General features: G+C 45.4%; 1 protein-coding gene across 1 annotated transcript in view; it reads left to right on the top strand.

Annotated features, from left to right (window-relative positions):
* Window positions 1-16,063, top strand: part of LOC140396346 (NAD-dependent protein deacetylase sirtuin-3) — a 65,525-nt gene that overhangs the window by 26,466 nt on the left and 22,996 nt on the right. Inside the window, exons 2-3 of the mRNA XM_072484888.1 lie at window positions 4,618-4,828; window positions 7,969-8,151. Coding sequence (XP_072340989.1) covers window positions 4,626-4,828; window positions 7,969-8,151 — 386 coding nt within the window. The 5' untranslated portion in view covers window positions 4,618-4,625. The remainder of the gene's footprint in view (window positions 1-4,617; window positions 4,829-7,968; window positions 8,152-16,063) is intronic.

Below are 16,063 nucleotides of genomic sequence, written 5' to 3'. Positions count from 1 at the left end.
GGCCTTCAAGTCCTGGAGTGGGACTTGAACCTGGAGCTTTTGGCTCAGGGGTTGGGATGCTATCCACTGCACCACAATGGAAATTGCATTCTTAAACAGGTGATGGGTATTTGCATCACTATCAATGGGGATAGCTGGGACACTGGTGGGTGGAGTAGTGTTGACTGTGTAATGAAAAATCATATTTTTCCAATACCCGTGTGGTATACTTTGAAACAGGCGCATGTATGGGTGTGTGCGTGTCTAATGTCCTTAAACTGAAGACAGTTGGACTGTAAGTTCAAAAACATCAAAAGGAGGTAGGTGTGAAGGTGAGCATGTTGAAGTGGAGGTGAGCAAAGCTAAGATAGGATACCAGTAATCAGCAGATGTAGAAATTTTCATTAGAAGATAAGGGGGTGAATTGAAGTTTAGCTATTATATTTCAAAAGGAACATTTACAACTGTCAAAGATCATAAATAAGCAAAGCAATGTATTAAATTTATTTTTAATCGAAAAGTAGTAGCCTTAAAAACAGCATGAAAGAATTTTATATTCTTGGAAAGGGACTTCCAAAGAAATGTAATACACTAGATTAATACATGAAAAAGAAAAAAAACATATTTAAAGAGTGATTGGAAGTTGTGTCGGAGGAATGGCCATGGCATCCTGAAGAAAGTGCTGTGCTTAGAGAAAACTGTACAAGAAGCAGAGTGAATCCTCTCCACGAAAAGTGGTTTGTTGGCAAGGCTTTGATACAAGGCTGGGATGTCTTGTGGTAATCTTACTAGGATTTGTATAGATTAAAAATATATAGGAGCTGTTGACTGAAAAGGAGTGTTTAGCCCTAAGTTTAATGAAGCAGAAATTTTGAGAAATGTTTCTAGAACTACTTTTTATTGTGTAAGTGAATTCAGGACCGGCATGTTCCTGTGAGGAAGAAGGATAAATACGGCAATTTTCGGGAACCTTGGATAACGAGAGATATTGTAGGCCTCGTCAAAAAGAAAAAGGAGGCATTTGTCAGGGCTAAAAGGCTGGGAACAGACAAAGCCTGTGTGGAATATAAGGAAAGTAGGAAGGAACTTAAGCAAGGAGTCAGGAGAGCTAAAAGGGGGCTAAAAGTTTGACAAGGGCGAAAAGTCATTGGCAAATAGGGTTAAGGAAAATCCCAAGGCTTTTTATACGTACATAAAAAGCAAGAGTGTAACCAGAGAAAGGGTTGGCCCACTGAAGGATAGGCAAGGGAATCTATGTGTGGAGCCAGAGGAAGTGGGCGAGGTACTAAATTAATACTTTGCATCAGTATTCACCAAAGAGAAGAAATTGGTAGATGTTGAGCCTGGAGAAGGGTGTGTAGATAGCCTGGGTCACATTGAGATCCAAAAAGACGAGGTGTTGGGCGTCTTAAAAAATATTAAGGTAGATAAGTCCCCAGGGCCTGATGGGATCTACCCCAGAATACTGAAGGAGGCTGGAGAGGAAATTGCTGAGGCCTTGACAGAAATCTTTGGATCCTCACTGTCTTCAGGTGATGTCCCGGAGGACTGGAGAATAGCCAATGTTGTTCCTCTGTTTAAGAAGGGTAGCAAGGATAATCCAGGGAACTACAGGCCGGTGAGCCTTACTTCAGTGGTAGGGAAATTACTGGAGAGAATTCTTCGAGACAGGATCTACTCCCATTTGGAAGCAAATGGACCTATTAGTGAGAGGCAGCATGGTTTTGTGAAGGGGAGGTCGTGTCTCACTAACTTGATAGAGTTTTTCGAGGAGGTCACAATGATGATTGATGCAGGTAGGGCAGTGGATGTTGTCTATATGGACTTCAGTAAGGCCTTTGACAAGGTCCCTCATGGTAGACTAGTACAAAAGGTGAAGTCACACGGGATAAGGGGTGAGCTGGCAAGGTGGATACAGAACTGGCTAGGGCATAGAAGGCACAGAGAAGCAATGGAAGGATGCTTTTCTAATTGGAGGGCTGTGACCAGTGGTGTTCCGCAGGGATCAGTGCTGGGACCTTTGCTGTTTGTAGTATATATAAATGATTGAGGAAAATGTAACTGGTCTGATTAGTAAGTTTGCAGATGCCACAAAGGTTGGTGGAATTGCAGATAGCGATGAGGACTGTCAGAGGATACAGCAGGATTTAGATTGTTTGGAGACTTGGGCGGAGAGATGGCAGATGGAGTTTAATCCAGACAAATGTGAGGTAATGCATTTTGGAAGGTCTAATGCAGGTAGGGAATATACAGTGAATGGTAGAACCCTCAAGAGTATTGAAAGTCAGAGAGATCTAGGAGTACAGGTCCACAGGTCACTGAAAGGGGCAAAACAGGTGGAGAAGGTAGTCAAGAAGGCATACGGCATGCTTGCCTTTATTGGCCTGGGCATTGAGTATAAGAATTGGCAAGTCATGTTGCAGCTGTATAGAACCTTAATTAGGCCACACTTGGAGTATAGTGTTCAATTCTGGTCGCCACATTACCAGAAAGATGTGGAGGCTTTAGAGAGGGTGCAGAAGAGATTTACCAGAATGTTGCCTGGTATGGAGGGCATTAGCTAAGAGGAGCGGTTGAATAAACTCGGTTTGTTCTCACTGGAACGAAGGAGGTTGAGGGGCGACCTGATAGAGGTCTACAAAATTATGAGGGGCATAGACAGAATGGATAGTCAGAGGCTTTTTCCCAGGGTAGAGGGGTCAATTACTAGGGGGCAGAGGTTTAAGGTGAGAGGGGCAAGGTTTAGAGTAGATGTACGAGGCAAGTCTTTTACACAGAGGGTAGTGGGTGTCTGGAACTCGCTACCGGAGGAGATGGTGGAAGCAGGGGCATCTTGACAAATACATGAATAGGATGGGAATAGAGGGATACGGACCCAGGAAGTGTAGAAGATTGTAGTTTAGTCGGGCAGCATGGTTGGCACAGGCTTGGAGGGCCGAAGGGCCTGTTCCTGTGCTGTACATTTCTTTGTTCTTTGTATGTGTTTGTTTTCTTTTTGTTGATGCTTTAATTTAATATTTAAAATCTCCAAAAATGGTTTTGCAATTCTTTTTCCTGACTTCAGAGCACAAGCCCCCTCGTAATAAATTGCCAATTGCTGTGATAGTTTGTCCAAGTTTCCCTTTGGGATTTGACAGCTTGGTAGTTACCTCCTGCCATATCAAGACAACTATGAACTAGGTCAACAAACTCTCTCCATCAAAGAAAACTGCTGTGCCTTCGTGTTAACCGCCACAACCCGTGTGGATCCAGTTAACATCCCAAACCTAACTGACTCTCTACATGGAATGGTAACTCGGAGCATGGTAACCTATTAACATTCAGCATTAAATAGTGTAGCGCACAAAGACTCACGAGAGACGAATAGAGATGAAGTCGATGAGGCTTTATTAAGCGTGACTTGTTCCCCGCAGTTCAGTAACAGACTGGCCTGCGGGGGAGAACTCCTGGTTCTTATACTCCGCTTTCAGGGCGGAGCTAGAGGTCAACAGCCAACCAGGACCCAGGATCTGTCAGCCAATGACATCACGGCTTCACAGTCCCACATGACCCCTAATGCGTACTACCACAAATAGTAAACAATCTCATACACTGTTTTTGTAAAATATACTTTTTAAGGTTTTAATTAATAAAAAAAAAGAAATTGTAGAGCTTTTCTGAAAAGTACATTTCTGATTCTACTGTGGAGTTGGGCATTTACTGCTGGGATGGGGTCTGTTCGCCACGTGGAGGGTTTGGTACTCTTTTCAAAAATTAACCTCTTTTTCCCCGAGTTCCTAACCTCTGAATCCCAGTAGATTTGCAATCTAAGCATCTCTTATTGTATAGCATCTCTGTCTGGGTCTGCTGGAGTATTGGTAAATGCCTTAGCCCGGGCTATACGATATAAATACTGTCCATGAATAAACATTCGCTATTAGAAAGGTTGGGCTAACTGAGTGGTACTGTGATAGTTTCTACCTTTTGAACCATCCCCAATCTTTGTTTCAGTTCTCAACCGAGGAAAGGCGACGTGTGTTTGATTAAAAAAAACCATCACCTCTTCTGTTTCTTCAAAACAAAATGAACTGGTTGGAGCAGGGAAGAGGTTTCAGTGTTGCGTGGAACTTGGGGCTAATCCTTTCTTTCAACATTACCCTGTCCTGGAGACTAATTCGTGCCTCTATCCAGATTTAGGTGTCTGGGCGGGATTTTCCAGCCCTTCCTGCTGATGGGATCTTCCAGTCCCTGCAGCGGGTTCACCGGTGGCGGGATGGGTGACCCAAGCAAAACGGCGTAGATGTCGGCAGGACCGGAAGATCCCGCTGGTGAGTGACCTCCGTCACCAGAAAACACTCCACAGGAGGCTGTAAAATCCTGCCCCCCAAGTCTTTCATGATGAAATCTGTTCATAGTAATGCACATAAATAGGAATAATTACAAAGATAGAGTTTGTAATTCTTGGAGTCTATTTCATTGTGAAGGGATTTATTTTAAGTCACCCCTCTTATTTGTGATTATGTTGTTTGTACTGAACTGTTTGTTTATGAGTTGAATCTTGATGTTAAGGTATATTTTGCGAGTTTCTCGGCCTTTTTTGCCCAAAGTGATTTGCAACTTCTTGACCGAATTATCTGTGTTTCGTCCAAATCCGTCCAGCTTTTCTCATGACTTCACCATGCAACTCCACTCTGGTCAATGGAAAGGGAGCAAACTCTGGAGAAGGAGCAGCTCGCAAGAATCCACTCACTGGTGCTGGGATCAGACGGACAAGGCGCCCGGCCAATGTAAAAACGAACAAAGAAGAATTGGCCCTGGTGAAAAATATCAGTCGATTAACGATCATTGAAAAGCCACTTTCTGTAACCAGGTAGGCAGGTCCTCAACAACAAACACCAACAACTTGCATTTGCATAGTGGATTTAATGTAGGAAAATGTCCCAAGAGAGCAGTAATCTAGTGAGTTAGCTATGTCTCCATTGGTAGCACTCTTGCCTCTGGTGCAGAAGGTTGGAGGTTCAAATCCTACTCCTACAAAATTTGAGGCTGACACTGTAATGCAGTACTGAGAAGGTGCAGCACTGTTGGAGGTGCAGTCTTTCAGATGAGATGTTATCTTGAGGCCCCATTTGCCCTCTTAGGTGGATGTAAAGGATCCCAGGATCACGATTGGACAAGAGCGGGGGAGTTCTCCCTGGTGTTCTGGTCAATGTGTATCCCTCAACCAATAGCACCAAAACCAGATTATTTGGTCATTATCACATTGACATTTGCGGGAGCTTGTAGTGCATAAATTGGCTGTTGCGTTTCCAACAGTGACAACTCTTCAAAGTACTTAATTGATCTAAAGCACTTTGAGATGTCCAGTGGTCATAAAAGGTTCTATTTTTTGCAAGGCCCTTTTTTAATCAGACAAAATTGACACTAAGTCTCATGAGGAATAATTAAGGAATAATAATTTGGATAACCAAAAACTTGATCAGAGTTTGATCAGCATCCAAGGAAAGCATGGTCGAGAGATTTATAGAGGTACTTCCAGACTTCAGGGTCAAGGCATCTGCAGGCATGGCTACCAATTGGACACTCTTCTTCAAATAGTGCCTATAATTTTTGCAGCCACCTCAACCGATAGGTGGGGCTCTGGTTAACTTCCCATCCAAATGCTGCACCTCCAGCAGCATATCATTCCCTCAAACCTGCTCCCAGACAGGACAGCACTCCCTCAATCCTGCCACTTGGACAGGGTGACGCTCCCTCAATCCTGCCCCTTGGACAGTGCAATACTCCCTCAGTCCTGCCCCTCGGACGGTGCAATACTCCCTCAGTCCTGCTCCTCGGACGGTGCAATACTCCTTCAGTCCTACCCCATGAACAGGGTGTCGCTCCCTCAATCCTGCCCCTCAGACAGGGTGAAGCCAGGGCAATCCTGCCCCTCAGACAGGGCGATACTCCCTCAATCCTGCCCCTTGAACACTCCCATGATCTTGCTCCTCAGACAGGGAGATGCTCCATCAAACAGTGCAGCACTCCCTCAATCCCGTCCCTCAGACAGCACAATGCTCCCTCAATGCCAATACAGGAGAAGAAGTTAGCTACTTGGTGAGTGACTCAGATTTTTTATGTTCCTAAGGTTCAAAATAGTCTATAAATAATAAGTAAAATATATAACTGAAAAATAACTAGTTGATTAGAACGCTTTAAGGATGTCAGGACAGGTGATGTGTCACGGCTGCAGCATGTGGGAGCTCTTGGGTGCCAGTTTTATCCAGGGCATAGATGTATTTGGAGTTCAAGCAGAGTTTGAGCTGCAGACTCGACGACACTCAAGAAGGGGAAAAGTTTTTAAAAATTAGTTTGGGGGATCTGGGTGTCGCCAGCATTTATTGCCCATCCCTAATGGCCCTTGGATTGAGTGGCTAGCTAGAGAGCATTTCAGAGAGCATTTAAGAGTCAGTCACATTGCTGTGGGTCTAGAGTCACATGTAGGGCAGACCAGGTAAGGACAGCAGATTGAACCAGATGGGCTTTTACAACAAGCGACAATGGTTTCATGGTCATCATTAGACTTTTAATATCAAATTCAAATTTCACCATCTGCCCTGGTGGGATTCGAACCCGGTTCCCAGAACATTATCCTGGGTCTTTGGATTACTAGTCCAGTGACAATACCACTATGCCACCGTCTCCCCTGAATTCTTTGTACTGGGAGGCAGTCACAATCCTTGGGACAGGGTCTTCTGATTTGGTCAGGGACAGGAGAGTGCAAGGCAGGTAAGGGGACTCTGGGCAGGAGCACAGGAACCATAGCCTTTACAATTATCCAACAGGTTTGAGTTTTTTTCAGCTTGTTTGGATGAGAGTGGCAGCTGCAGGGTAGAGGAGCAAATTGACCATGGCACCGAGGTGGCTGAATATTGAAGGCTACATGCTATTTAACTTTATCTTTGAAAACATGACCTTTGGTGATCCTAGCTCCCACTATCCATGATCAAAGAGAAAGTTTATTTGGTACAACCCTTGCCCCCTTCATCCACCCTCCCTCAAATACCCAGCCCAGGGTCTCCCAAACACAAATCAGTTTGAAGTATTTATTCTTCATCCATCTTTGAGGTGAGTTGTTCAACCAAATCCTCATACCAACAGCTGGATAAACGGTCCCATGTCACGGAAAAGGTGGAGTTGCTGTCTGGTACCTTGGCCAACATTCCTCCCTCAATCACCAGCGCCAAAACCAGAATGGTTATCTGTCACGCTGTTTATGGGAGCTTTACTGTGTGAAAGCAACCTTCCATGTTGTAACAATAATTCAGTGACAGTGATAATGACTGTGAAGTGACTATGAATCATTAATTGTGTGGCACAAGGTTGTCTCGAGGATGTAATAAGGCACCATATGAATGCAATTCTATATTGCTGAAAAGAGAGGCATGCTTCCAAAGCTTTTCATCTTGCATTCATCAGGAAAATGCAATAATGTTAAATTTCAAACAATCACAATTTATCACAACAATCCTGAGTGTGCAAATAGTTACGCTAACAATTGGTTTAAGGTAATCAGTCAAGCTTGTAGTGCGGCACACTTTTATGCTTACTGGAAGTGACTTATATTCATACATGGGGATCCGTTATCGGCAAACCTTATTTGAATTCCCAGGAAACTTGGCAAGCCTATCATCCCCCATTTCTTTCTCCATGGCACCACCTCGGCCAATCAGAGTCAATTTGCCAACCAATCGGCATCCCTTCCTCCTCTCGTATAAATTATGTGATCATTTGAAATTTGGTATTCTTGTGCTTGTCCTGATGAGTGCAAGACAAAAAGTTTCAGCAATATTCAAGTCTTGTACAACCAAGCGATTGTTTGAAAACAGTTATGCCCTGACTACTTGTTGCAATACGAACTACTCCAAGATAAATAAATGGTTAAAAATCCACTTGGAGGATGTTCGACTGAACTGTGGTTTTGAACTTTGTGTGATCTGTGAATGATCTTCTGTCACTGTAATAAAGGGAACAAAAGACTAAAACCACTGACCGTCATTCAAAACGTCTCCCAAATTCCTCGGTCAAGGTTGACCCCAAGCTCTTGAACCTCCGCAGTATTGCTGCACAAATTGTGAATCGTCGTTACAGGAACATTGTGGTGATGGCCGGTGCAGGAATCAGCACATCCAGTGGGATCCCAGATTTCAGGTCAGTCCAATCGGAGAGACAATATCCAGTGCAATCCATGGAGGGAGCTAAAACGTTTGTGTGTGTCTTTAAATCAAAAACGAGGTGTGATGGAAACAGTGTCAAGAGTAACTTTCAAAAGGAAATTGGATGAACACTTGAAGGGGGAATATCTGCAGTTTCTGGGCTGAGGGCAGTGTCATAATATACACCAGTATATCATGGTGCAGACACACACTGATGGACACACAGTGGGACCAAGCGACATACACAACACCGCAGCCAATCACCAGTGAGAGCACATGCACTATAAAGACAGGGAGCATCAGAGTTCCTGCTCATTCGAGTTGCAGCTAGCTAGGAGGACAGAGCTCACAGCCTGCAACACAAACATTCACCATGTGCTGAGTGCATCGACTGGTTAGGACAAGGCAGAGGTCTTTAGTTAAAGCTAGTATCGTATTAACCCACAGTCTAAGTATGTTTAAACAGTTAATGATTCAATAAAATAGTGTTGCACTATTTCAAGTGTTGGTGACCTGTATGTGATCCAGAACACCCAACACATCAGGCAGCTAATTGGGTGGCTCTTTCAAAGAGCCAGCAGGATGGGGCTGAATGGCTGCCGCTCTCGACAAAAACCTGTATCCATATTGCATCTTTAACATAAACCTTCCATGATGCATCCCAGGAACTTTACAAGGTGAGATTTGACACTGAGCTACATGAATTATTAGGGAAGGTGACCAAAAGCTTGGCCAAAGAGGGTAGGATTTAAGAAGCATCCTGAAAGAATGGGAGAGAGACTGACAGATTTAGAGAGCAAATTACAGAACTGGGGTGGGGAAGGGGGGGGGGGGGGATTGGCTGCCAATGAAGTAATTCAAATTGGAGATGTTTGGGGCCAGAATTGGATGTCAGCAGATATCTCCGAGAGTTGTCGGGCCAGAGGAGATTACAGAATAGGGAGAGGTCAGGCCATGGAGGATATGGAAACAAGGATGAGCATTTTAAAAATAGTGGCCTTGCTTGGCTAGCCATCCTAACTGTTCTACTTTCTCATAGAATCATAGAATCCCTAGGATGCAGAAGGAGGCCATTCGGCCCATTGAGCCTGCACCAGTCCTTGCTCCAATGAGCATGAGGATAACAGGACTTGGCCTGAGTAAGAACACGAGTAGCAGGGTTTTGAATGACTTCAAGCTCACAGAGAGGAAAAAGTAGGAGACCAGTCAGGAGTCGGCACGGCGGCACCGTGGTTAGCACTGCTGCCTCACAGCTCCAGGGATCTAGGTCCAATTCCAATGCAGGTTACTGTGCGGAGTTTGCACACTCTCCCTATGTTTTTCCTCCAGCTGCTCCAGTTTCCTCCCACAGTCCAAAGATGTGCAGGTTGGGTGAATTGACCATGCTAATATTGCCCAAAAGGTTAGGTAAGGTTACGGGGATAGGGGTAAAGGACTGGGCCGAGGTAGGGTGCTCTATTGGAGCAGGGGCCGGTGTAGATCCGATGAGCCAAATGGCCTCCTTCTACACTGTATGGATTCTATGATTCTTTGATTCTATAATAGTCGTGTCATGAGGAAACAAAGATATGAAGCAGGGTTTCATCAGCCGATGAACTGAGACAGTTGTGAAGTTGGGCGATTGTTAGAGAGATGGGAATCACCAGTCTTAGTGATGTGTATGTGATCAGGAGCTCGTCTCGTTGCCAAATATTGACACCAGGGTTTCATAGATTATCATAGAATTTACAGTGCAGAAGGAGGCCATTCGGCCCATCGAGTCTGCACCGGCTCTTGGAAAGAGCACCCTACCAAGGTCAACACCTCCACCCTATCCCCATAACCCAGTAGCCCCACCCAACACTAAGGGCAATTTTGGACACTAAGGGCAATTTATCATGGCCAATCCACCTAAGCTGCACATCTTTGGACTGTAGGAGGAAACCGGAGCACCCGGAGGAAACCCACGCACACACGGGGAGGATGTGCAGACTCCGCACAGACAGTGACCCAAGCCGGAATCCCACCTGGGACCCTGGAGCTGTGAAGCAATTGTGCTATCCACAAGGCTACCGTGCTGCCCAGTTCTGGACAGTCTGGTTCAGCCTCTCTGAGAAAGGGGATGCAGTTGGTCACATGGGAACAGAGTTTGTGCAGGGACTGAGAGCAATGGCTTCAGTATTCCCAATATTTAATCAAAGGAAACCTCTGTTCATCCAGTACTGGGTGTCGGACAAGCTGTCTGTAAATTTAGTGGTGGGGGATTCAAGAGAAGTGACAGTGAGGCAGAGCTGAGTGCCATCAGCGTACATGTGAGAGCTAACACTGTGATTTCAGGTGTCACGAAGGGAACATGTGAAATAGGAGGGAACCAAGGATGGATCCTTGGTGGGAGAAGGAAGCGGTACCAGAGGTAATGGTGAGGAGCACACAGATAAGCCAATGGAGATGATTCTCTGGCTACGTTTTGGATAATTAAGAATGGAACCAAGTGAGAGCAGACCCAGCTGGACAACAGTGGAGAGACGTTGGAAGAGGATGGTTTAGTCAATCGTATCAAAGGCTACAGTCAGATTGAGACGGAGGAGGAGTGAAAGTTTACCTTTGTCACAGTGGCATCAGATGTCATTTGTGATTTCGATGCGAGTTGTTTTGGTAATGTAAATGTTGTCAGTCAGCAATAAGGAACGACCACGGACTTGTGACCAATGATTTATTAGCTGCTCTGCCTGCATTCCAGGGGATAAACATGTTCCCCATATGTGACCGCTTAAGTCTATGACCAGCGTCATCACATGATCATGTGTTTGCTCAGTCTACAACATCCCTAATTAATAATGGACGCTGGTGGTGCTGGGATTGCCCTGGGCGCACAGACAGTTGCTGGACAGAAAAAAATATTTACAATGTATGCGGCACAGTGGTTAGCACTGCAGCTTACAGTGCTGAGGACCTGGGTTCGAATCCCGGCCCTGGGTCACTTGCCGTGTGGAGTTTGCACATTCTCCCCGTGTCTGTGTGGGTTTCACCCCCCACAACCCAAAGATGTGAAGGTTAGGTGGATTGGCCACGTTAAATTGCCCCTTAATTGGAGAAAAAATAATTGGGTACTCTTAAATTTATATAAAAAAGATTATTTACAATGTAAAAATGAAGAAACTAAGAATACATAACTATTTACACATGTGGAGCACAGATTGGCTGCTGCAACTAGTGCACAGCCCATCACATTTCCTTTCCCCCTTGTCTCCCCCCCCCATCTGCCCCCCACATTTGTTGTGAAGAGAAACAAAATCTGTTCTGAATCAGTCTGTGATGTAGTCCCAATACCTTGTGTTGGGTCAGGTCACACACACCCTGTGCCTGTTGCCAGTCAGCTGTGATGTGGATGTTCTTGGGCTATTATCCCCTGTGTGGATGACCTGGGGGATCCCCTTGTTGTGGCCGGTGGTAGCAGAGCCTGTCAGATAGGCTTCTGGAGAATCCTCCGCAGTCACTGTTAGAGAGGGCCAGTGTTGGAAGTTGGCTGTGGTAGCACCTGCTGGTGGTTCCGACACCTGAAGTAAATGATGCCAATGGCATATGTACTGAAAACCCTCTGAGGCTAATGCGTAGCTGTTTGGCTACAGGGCATGGCTGTGTATCTCTGCCAGGTTGTTTTAGTCACAAGCCATCTGGATTCTGATATTTGGCCAGGTGTCAGAGAATTGAGACTGTGTGCATTTTGGTCATAGAGTGTCTTTCCTCTCTGTCTGCCTGCCATTCGGGCACCATACACATTATTTTGCAGTTTTAGCTGCAGGTGGGACTTGGCATTGGGGATCGTGGTCTTAGTGCGGCAGGAAATCAGTCTCTGCGCTGCCGATGATGGTCCCTTTCCTGGTATGTTTCAGGAGGCTGAGGAGTGCAGCATAGTATTCTGTGCCTCTCAGGCACACTTCTTGAAGAGCTCTTAGCTTAACGTATTGCCCATTCTCCAGGCCATTGGACTGTGGGTTTAGGGGGCTGCTTGTGATGTGCGCAAAGTCCCATGTATGTGTTAAGTTTCTCCAGTTTGACAAGCTTGACCTACCATGAGTCTTTGGGTAATACTGTGCTTGGCAAAGTGTCTCGTTAGTGTGATAATTGTTTTGCTTGTCATGTTGTTAGGAAAACATAGATCGATTTATATTTGTAATGGTATACATTAGAAATAAGGTATAGTTTTACGTAAGTTTAATGTAATATTTCTATGGAAGGAGTGGTAAAACCTATAGTTATCTTCATGCTGGACCAATGTATTTGTATGTGTAGGGGTTGGTTTCAATGCCAACTGTGTTTTTATTGTTCTTAGAGAGGGTTACGGCACTAAGAGTAAATAAAAGTTGGCGGAAGGAGAAACCGTTGCTTTCCAACTGGACGCCCTTTTAAGGTAGAAAGGCTTTTAAGTTTTAGTTTTTAGCTGAATTTGTTTGTGGTTGAAGACAAGATACCGGGGAGTGAACATCTCTCAACTTTACCAAAAGAAACTGAACAGGAAAAGAGAGCTGCAAAGAGGCAGACTTCCCAAAGAACCAGATAACCAGGGATTTCTGACAGAAAGAATGTCTTAAGAAGACTGAATTTAAGAGAACAGAGACCAAGGTATTGTTCAGGAGAATTCAAGAGAGAAGCAAACAATGTGTTGAGTGAAAGAGACAGTTGCAGTAATCAGAATTAAAGTGGGAAAGCAGACTTTGGAGGTAAATCAAATGTTTAATGCCACTTTAATAGAGTCTGGGAATCAAGAGTTAAAGCAATTGTGAACAATTATACAGCAGTTAAGACAAATAAATCCTGAAGGGGGGATGTGTAAAACCTGGATACTGGATTCATTGTTAGAAGTGGAGCAGAACCTGAAGGAGTAATTTGGAAAACCTGGACTGGATTTGATTTCGGAATGCAAATTGCTGATGAAGGATTTGTTGTGGAATAAGATTTTAAAGCAAGAATTTTTTGGGAATGGAGTGTGGAAACCCTCATGTGACAATCAACTGGGGGATTTTGAAGAGAAACCACAGACATTCACTTGGGTTCAGAATGGAGGGTGCATTTGAACACAGCCAGTCTGTGTGCTTGAAGGGACTTTGTGTTACTAAGACTATTGTAACTTTAGCTATACTTTGTAATCCATGTTAACAAATGGTTAAGCTAAGGGGGGAAGGGGGTAAAGGTTTCATTTTAAAAATGTTTTTTCTTGTTAAATCGAATTAGTGGTCCTGTGACTCTGTTCCTCCAAGTTTTAAAAAAAGGTAAAAGTTGCGGTCTTTTGAGCTAGGGTTACATTCTGGGATCTTCCCGGCCAGCTGCAACATCAAATGGGATTGTAACAGTGTTTTGAAGATTTGTCATTTAACGGGATCTACCAGGACCTGCAATTTGCTTCAAGAATGCTGGAAACCTTGACATTAGGCATGTCCGCTATCACCTGTTCCATTGAGTTCATAGAGTCCTGAGTTCTGAGCGGCGCCTCGTTTAATTGCACTGAGTCAATGTATATCCTGACTTTGATATCTTTCCTAACCGTAGCCACCATTGCTGAACCCCTTTGGGGCCTCATCAAGGGGGTTATGACACCCAGTGTCATCATCCAATGCAGCTCATTGACTACTTTCAGCTTTATGGCTATTGGTACTCTTCTCTGAGCACAAACTATCAGCACCGAGTCATCTAGTCCCATGTGGCAGATTGCTGGAAGCTTGTCAATGGTGTTGCAAATAAAGATGTCCTTGTACTGTATCATATCTGGGGCCCAGTATCACAGAGCATGAACATTTGGATCAAGTTTGATGAGCCCCAATGTGATGCTGACCCGGAGACCAGAACGTAAGTGGCCTTACGTTCTGGTCGACTATCTGGAAAGTGAAATTACCCTGTACACAATCAAGAATGGGCACAACTTCAGTGTGAATGGTTTCTCCACCATAGGCCATGAGGTCCACCTTGGGTATTGGGCCCGGTGCTGCATATGGATCTAGCTCCCGTAGCATTCGGCTGGGCAGAAGGTTGCACTTTGCTCCCATACCTATTTTAACTTTCAGTCTTGCATTGTTACCAGCCATGGTGAGGGTGGTGAAGATCTTCCCCTTCTTTTTTTAAAAACGCATTTTATTCAAACTTGGGTGGAAGGGATGTCGGTGCTAACTCCGCTGTGCGAAAAATATGGGTTTGAGCCGGGAGGGATGGATAGTGTATACAGGAGGTGGAGGGAAGTGGGGCTGGTAAAGGTATGGGATTTGTATTTGGAGAAAGGGTTCACCAGTCTGGAGGAGCTAAGGGAGAGGGTAGAGCTGCCGAGGGGTAGTGAGTTCAGGTATCTACAGGTTAGGGACTTTGCACGAAAGGTCTGGAAGGGCTTCCCTAGATTGCCGGGATACACCCTGCTGGAGCGACTGCTGCTTCCGGATATGGAAGGGGAGGGAAGAATTGGGGATATATATAAGTGGGTCAACATGATTTTTTTTTTTGAGCACAGGTGGCTGTGATTTGGATTGGCAGTATTTCGTGAAATGATTCCACTTGCCACATTTCTTGCAGCACTTGGTGTATACTCTGTGGTGTTGGGCGTTCTGACACACAGATGAGCCAACACAGTTGTATATGGTACAACGCTATTTTATTTAAACTTTCTATGTACAGTTTTGTCTTGATACTCTGCACGTGGGGATTCCCTGTTTGTGATGTTAAAACAGGTCGTGTCCGTGTCCTTGTCCCCAGACCTACTGTCCACCAGGTGTCGTGTTCGTGCTTTTATATGGTTCCTGTCTTTGTGTGTGATTGGCTGTGGTGTTGTGTGTTCTGATTTGTCTGTTGGTGTGTCCATCATGATGTGTGTGTTTGAATATAATGACATCCCCCCTTTTTACAAAGATATGTGCCTACGTGGTAATAAATATAATCGTGTCGTGAGTGCATCTAAGAGTGTGTGTGCGTTGTGTACAGCATGTGCATATGACGTAAGTATTTACATGGGGCGATGTCAGGTGCGTCACATCAACAAGGTTGTACCATAACAGAACATGAATGCGAACGAGAAAAAAAAAACTTGAACAGTGGTCCAGTCAGACGATATCTGGAACGATAAACAACAACAGGTTATAATACAGAAGTGTGTAACTTTTTGAACATATGAACGGTGTTATAAGTCCAGTCTAATGGGCTTGCGACGAGTTCGGGTTGACCGCCTCAAGGGTGGGTCAAGAACCACCGGCTGATGTGCAAGCGTGGCCATGGGTGGCGATGGAGAGGGCGTGATCTGCGGCAGCTCCACAAAGTCATCCTCGGAAGACTGTTGAGGATCTGGCGTGTGTGTACTGTGTGGCTGCGAGCGTGGAAGTCGGCGAAGGGCGCGCCGATTGCGGCGACGCACTGAACCATCCGGCATGCGAATCAGGAACGAGCGGGGAGCCACACGTCGGAGGACTTCGGCCGGTGCTGACCAGCTACCATACGGTTGATGGACGCGTACTTTGTCTCCGGAGGACAGGGGGGGCAGGTCCGTCGCTCGTGTGTCGTACTGACTTTTCTGGCGATCACGCTGCATTTGCATGTTATGAAGAACCGTCTCATGGTCCGTTGTTGGTGCCAGGATGGATGGTACCGTCGTCCTGAGGGAGCGACCCATTAGGAGCTGCGCTGGCGAGAGACCCGTGGAAAGCGGGGCCGATCGATAGGCCAGCAAGGCGAGGTTAAAGTCCGATCCGGCAGCGGCCGCCTTGCACAGGAGCCGCTTGGCAATGTGGACACCCTTCTCTGCCTTCCCATTCGACTGTGGATGTAGAGGGCTGGATGTCACATGAGTGAAACCATATGTTGCGGCAAAGGACGACCATTCACAGCTGGCGAAACAGGGTCCATTGTCTGACATGACAGTCCTTGGAATGCCATGGCGAGCAAATGTTTCCTTGCAG

The sequence above is a fragment of the Scyliorhinus torazame genome, chromosome 19 (assembly GCF_047496885.1).
Source record: "Scyliorhinus torazame isolate Kashiwa2021f chromosome 19, sScyTor2.1, whole genome shotgun sequence".
NCBI classification, from domain to species: Eukaryota; Metazoa; Chordata; class Chondrichthyes; order Carcharhiniformes; family Scyliorhinidae; genus Scyliorhinus; species Scyliorhinus torazame.
This window is presented reverse-complemented; position numbering and strand designations above follow the sequence as displayed.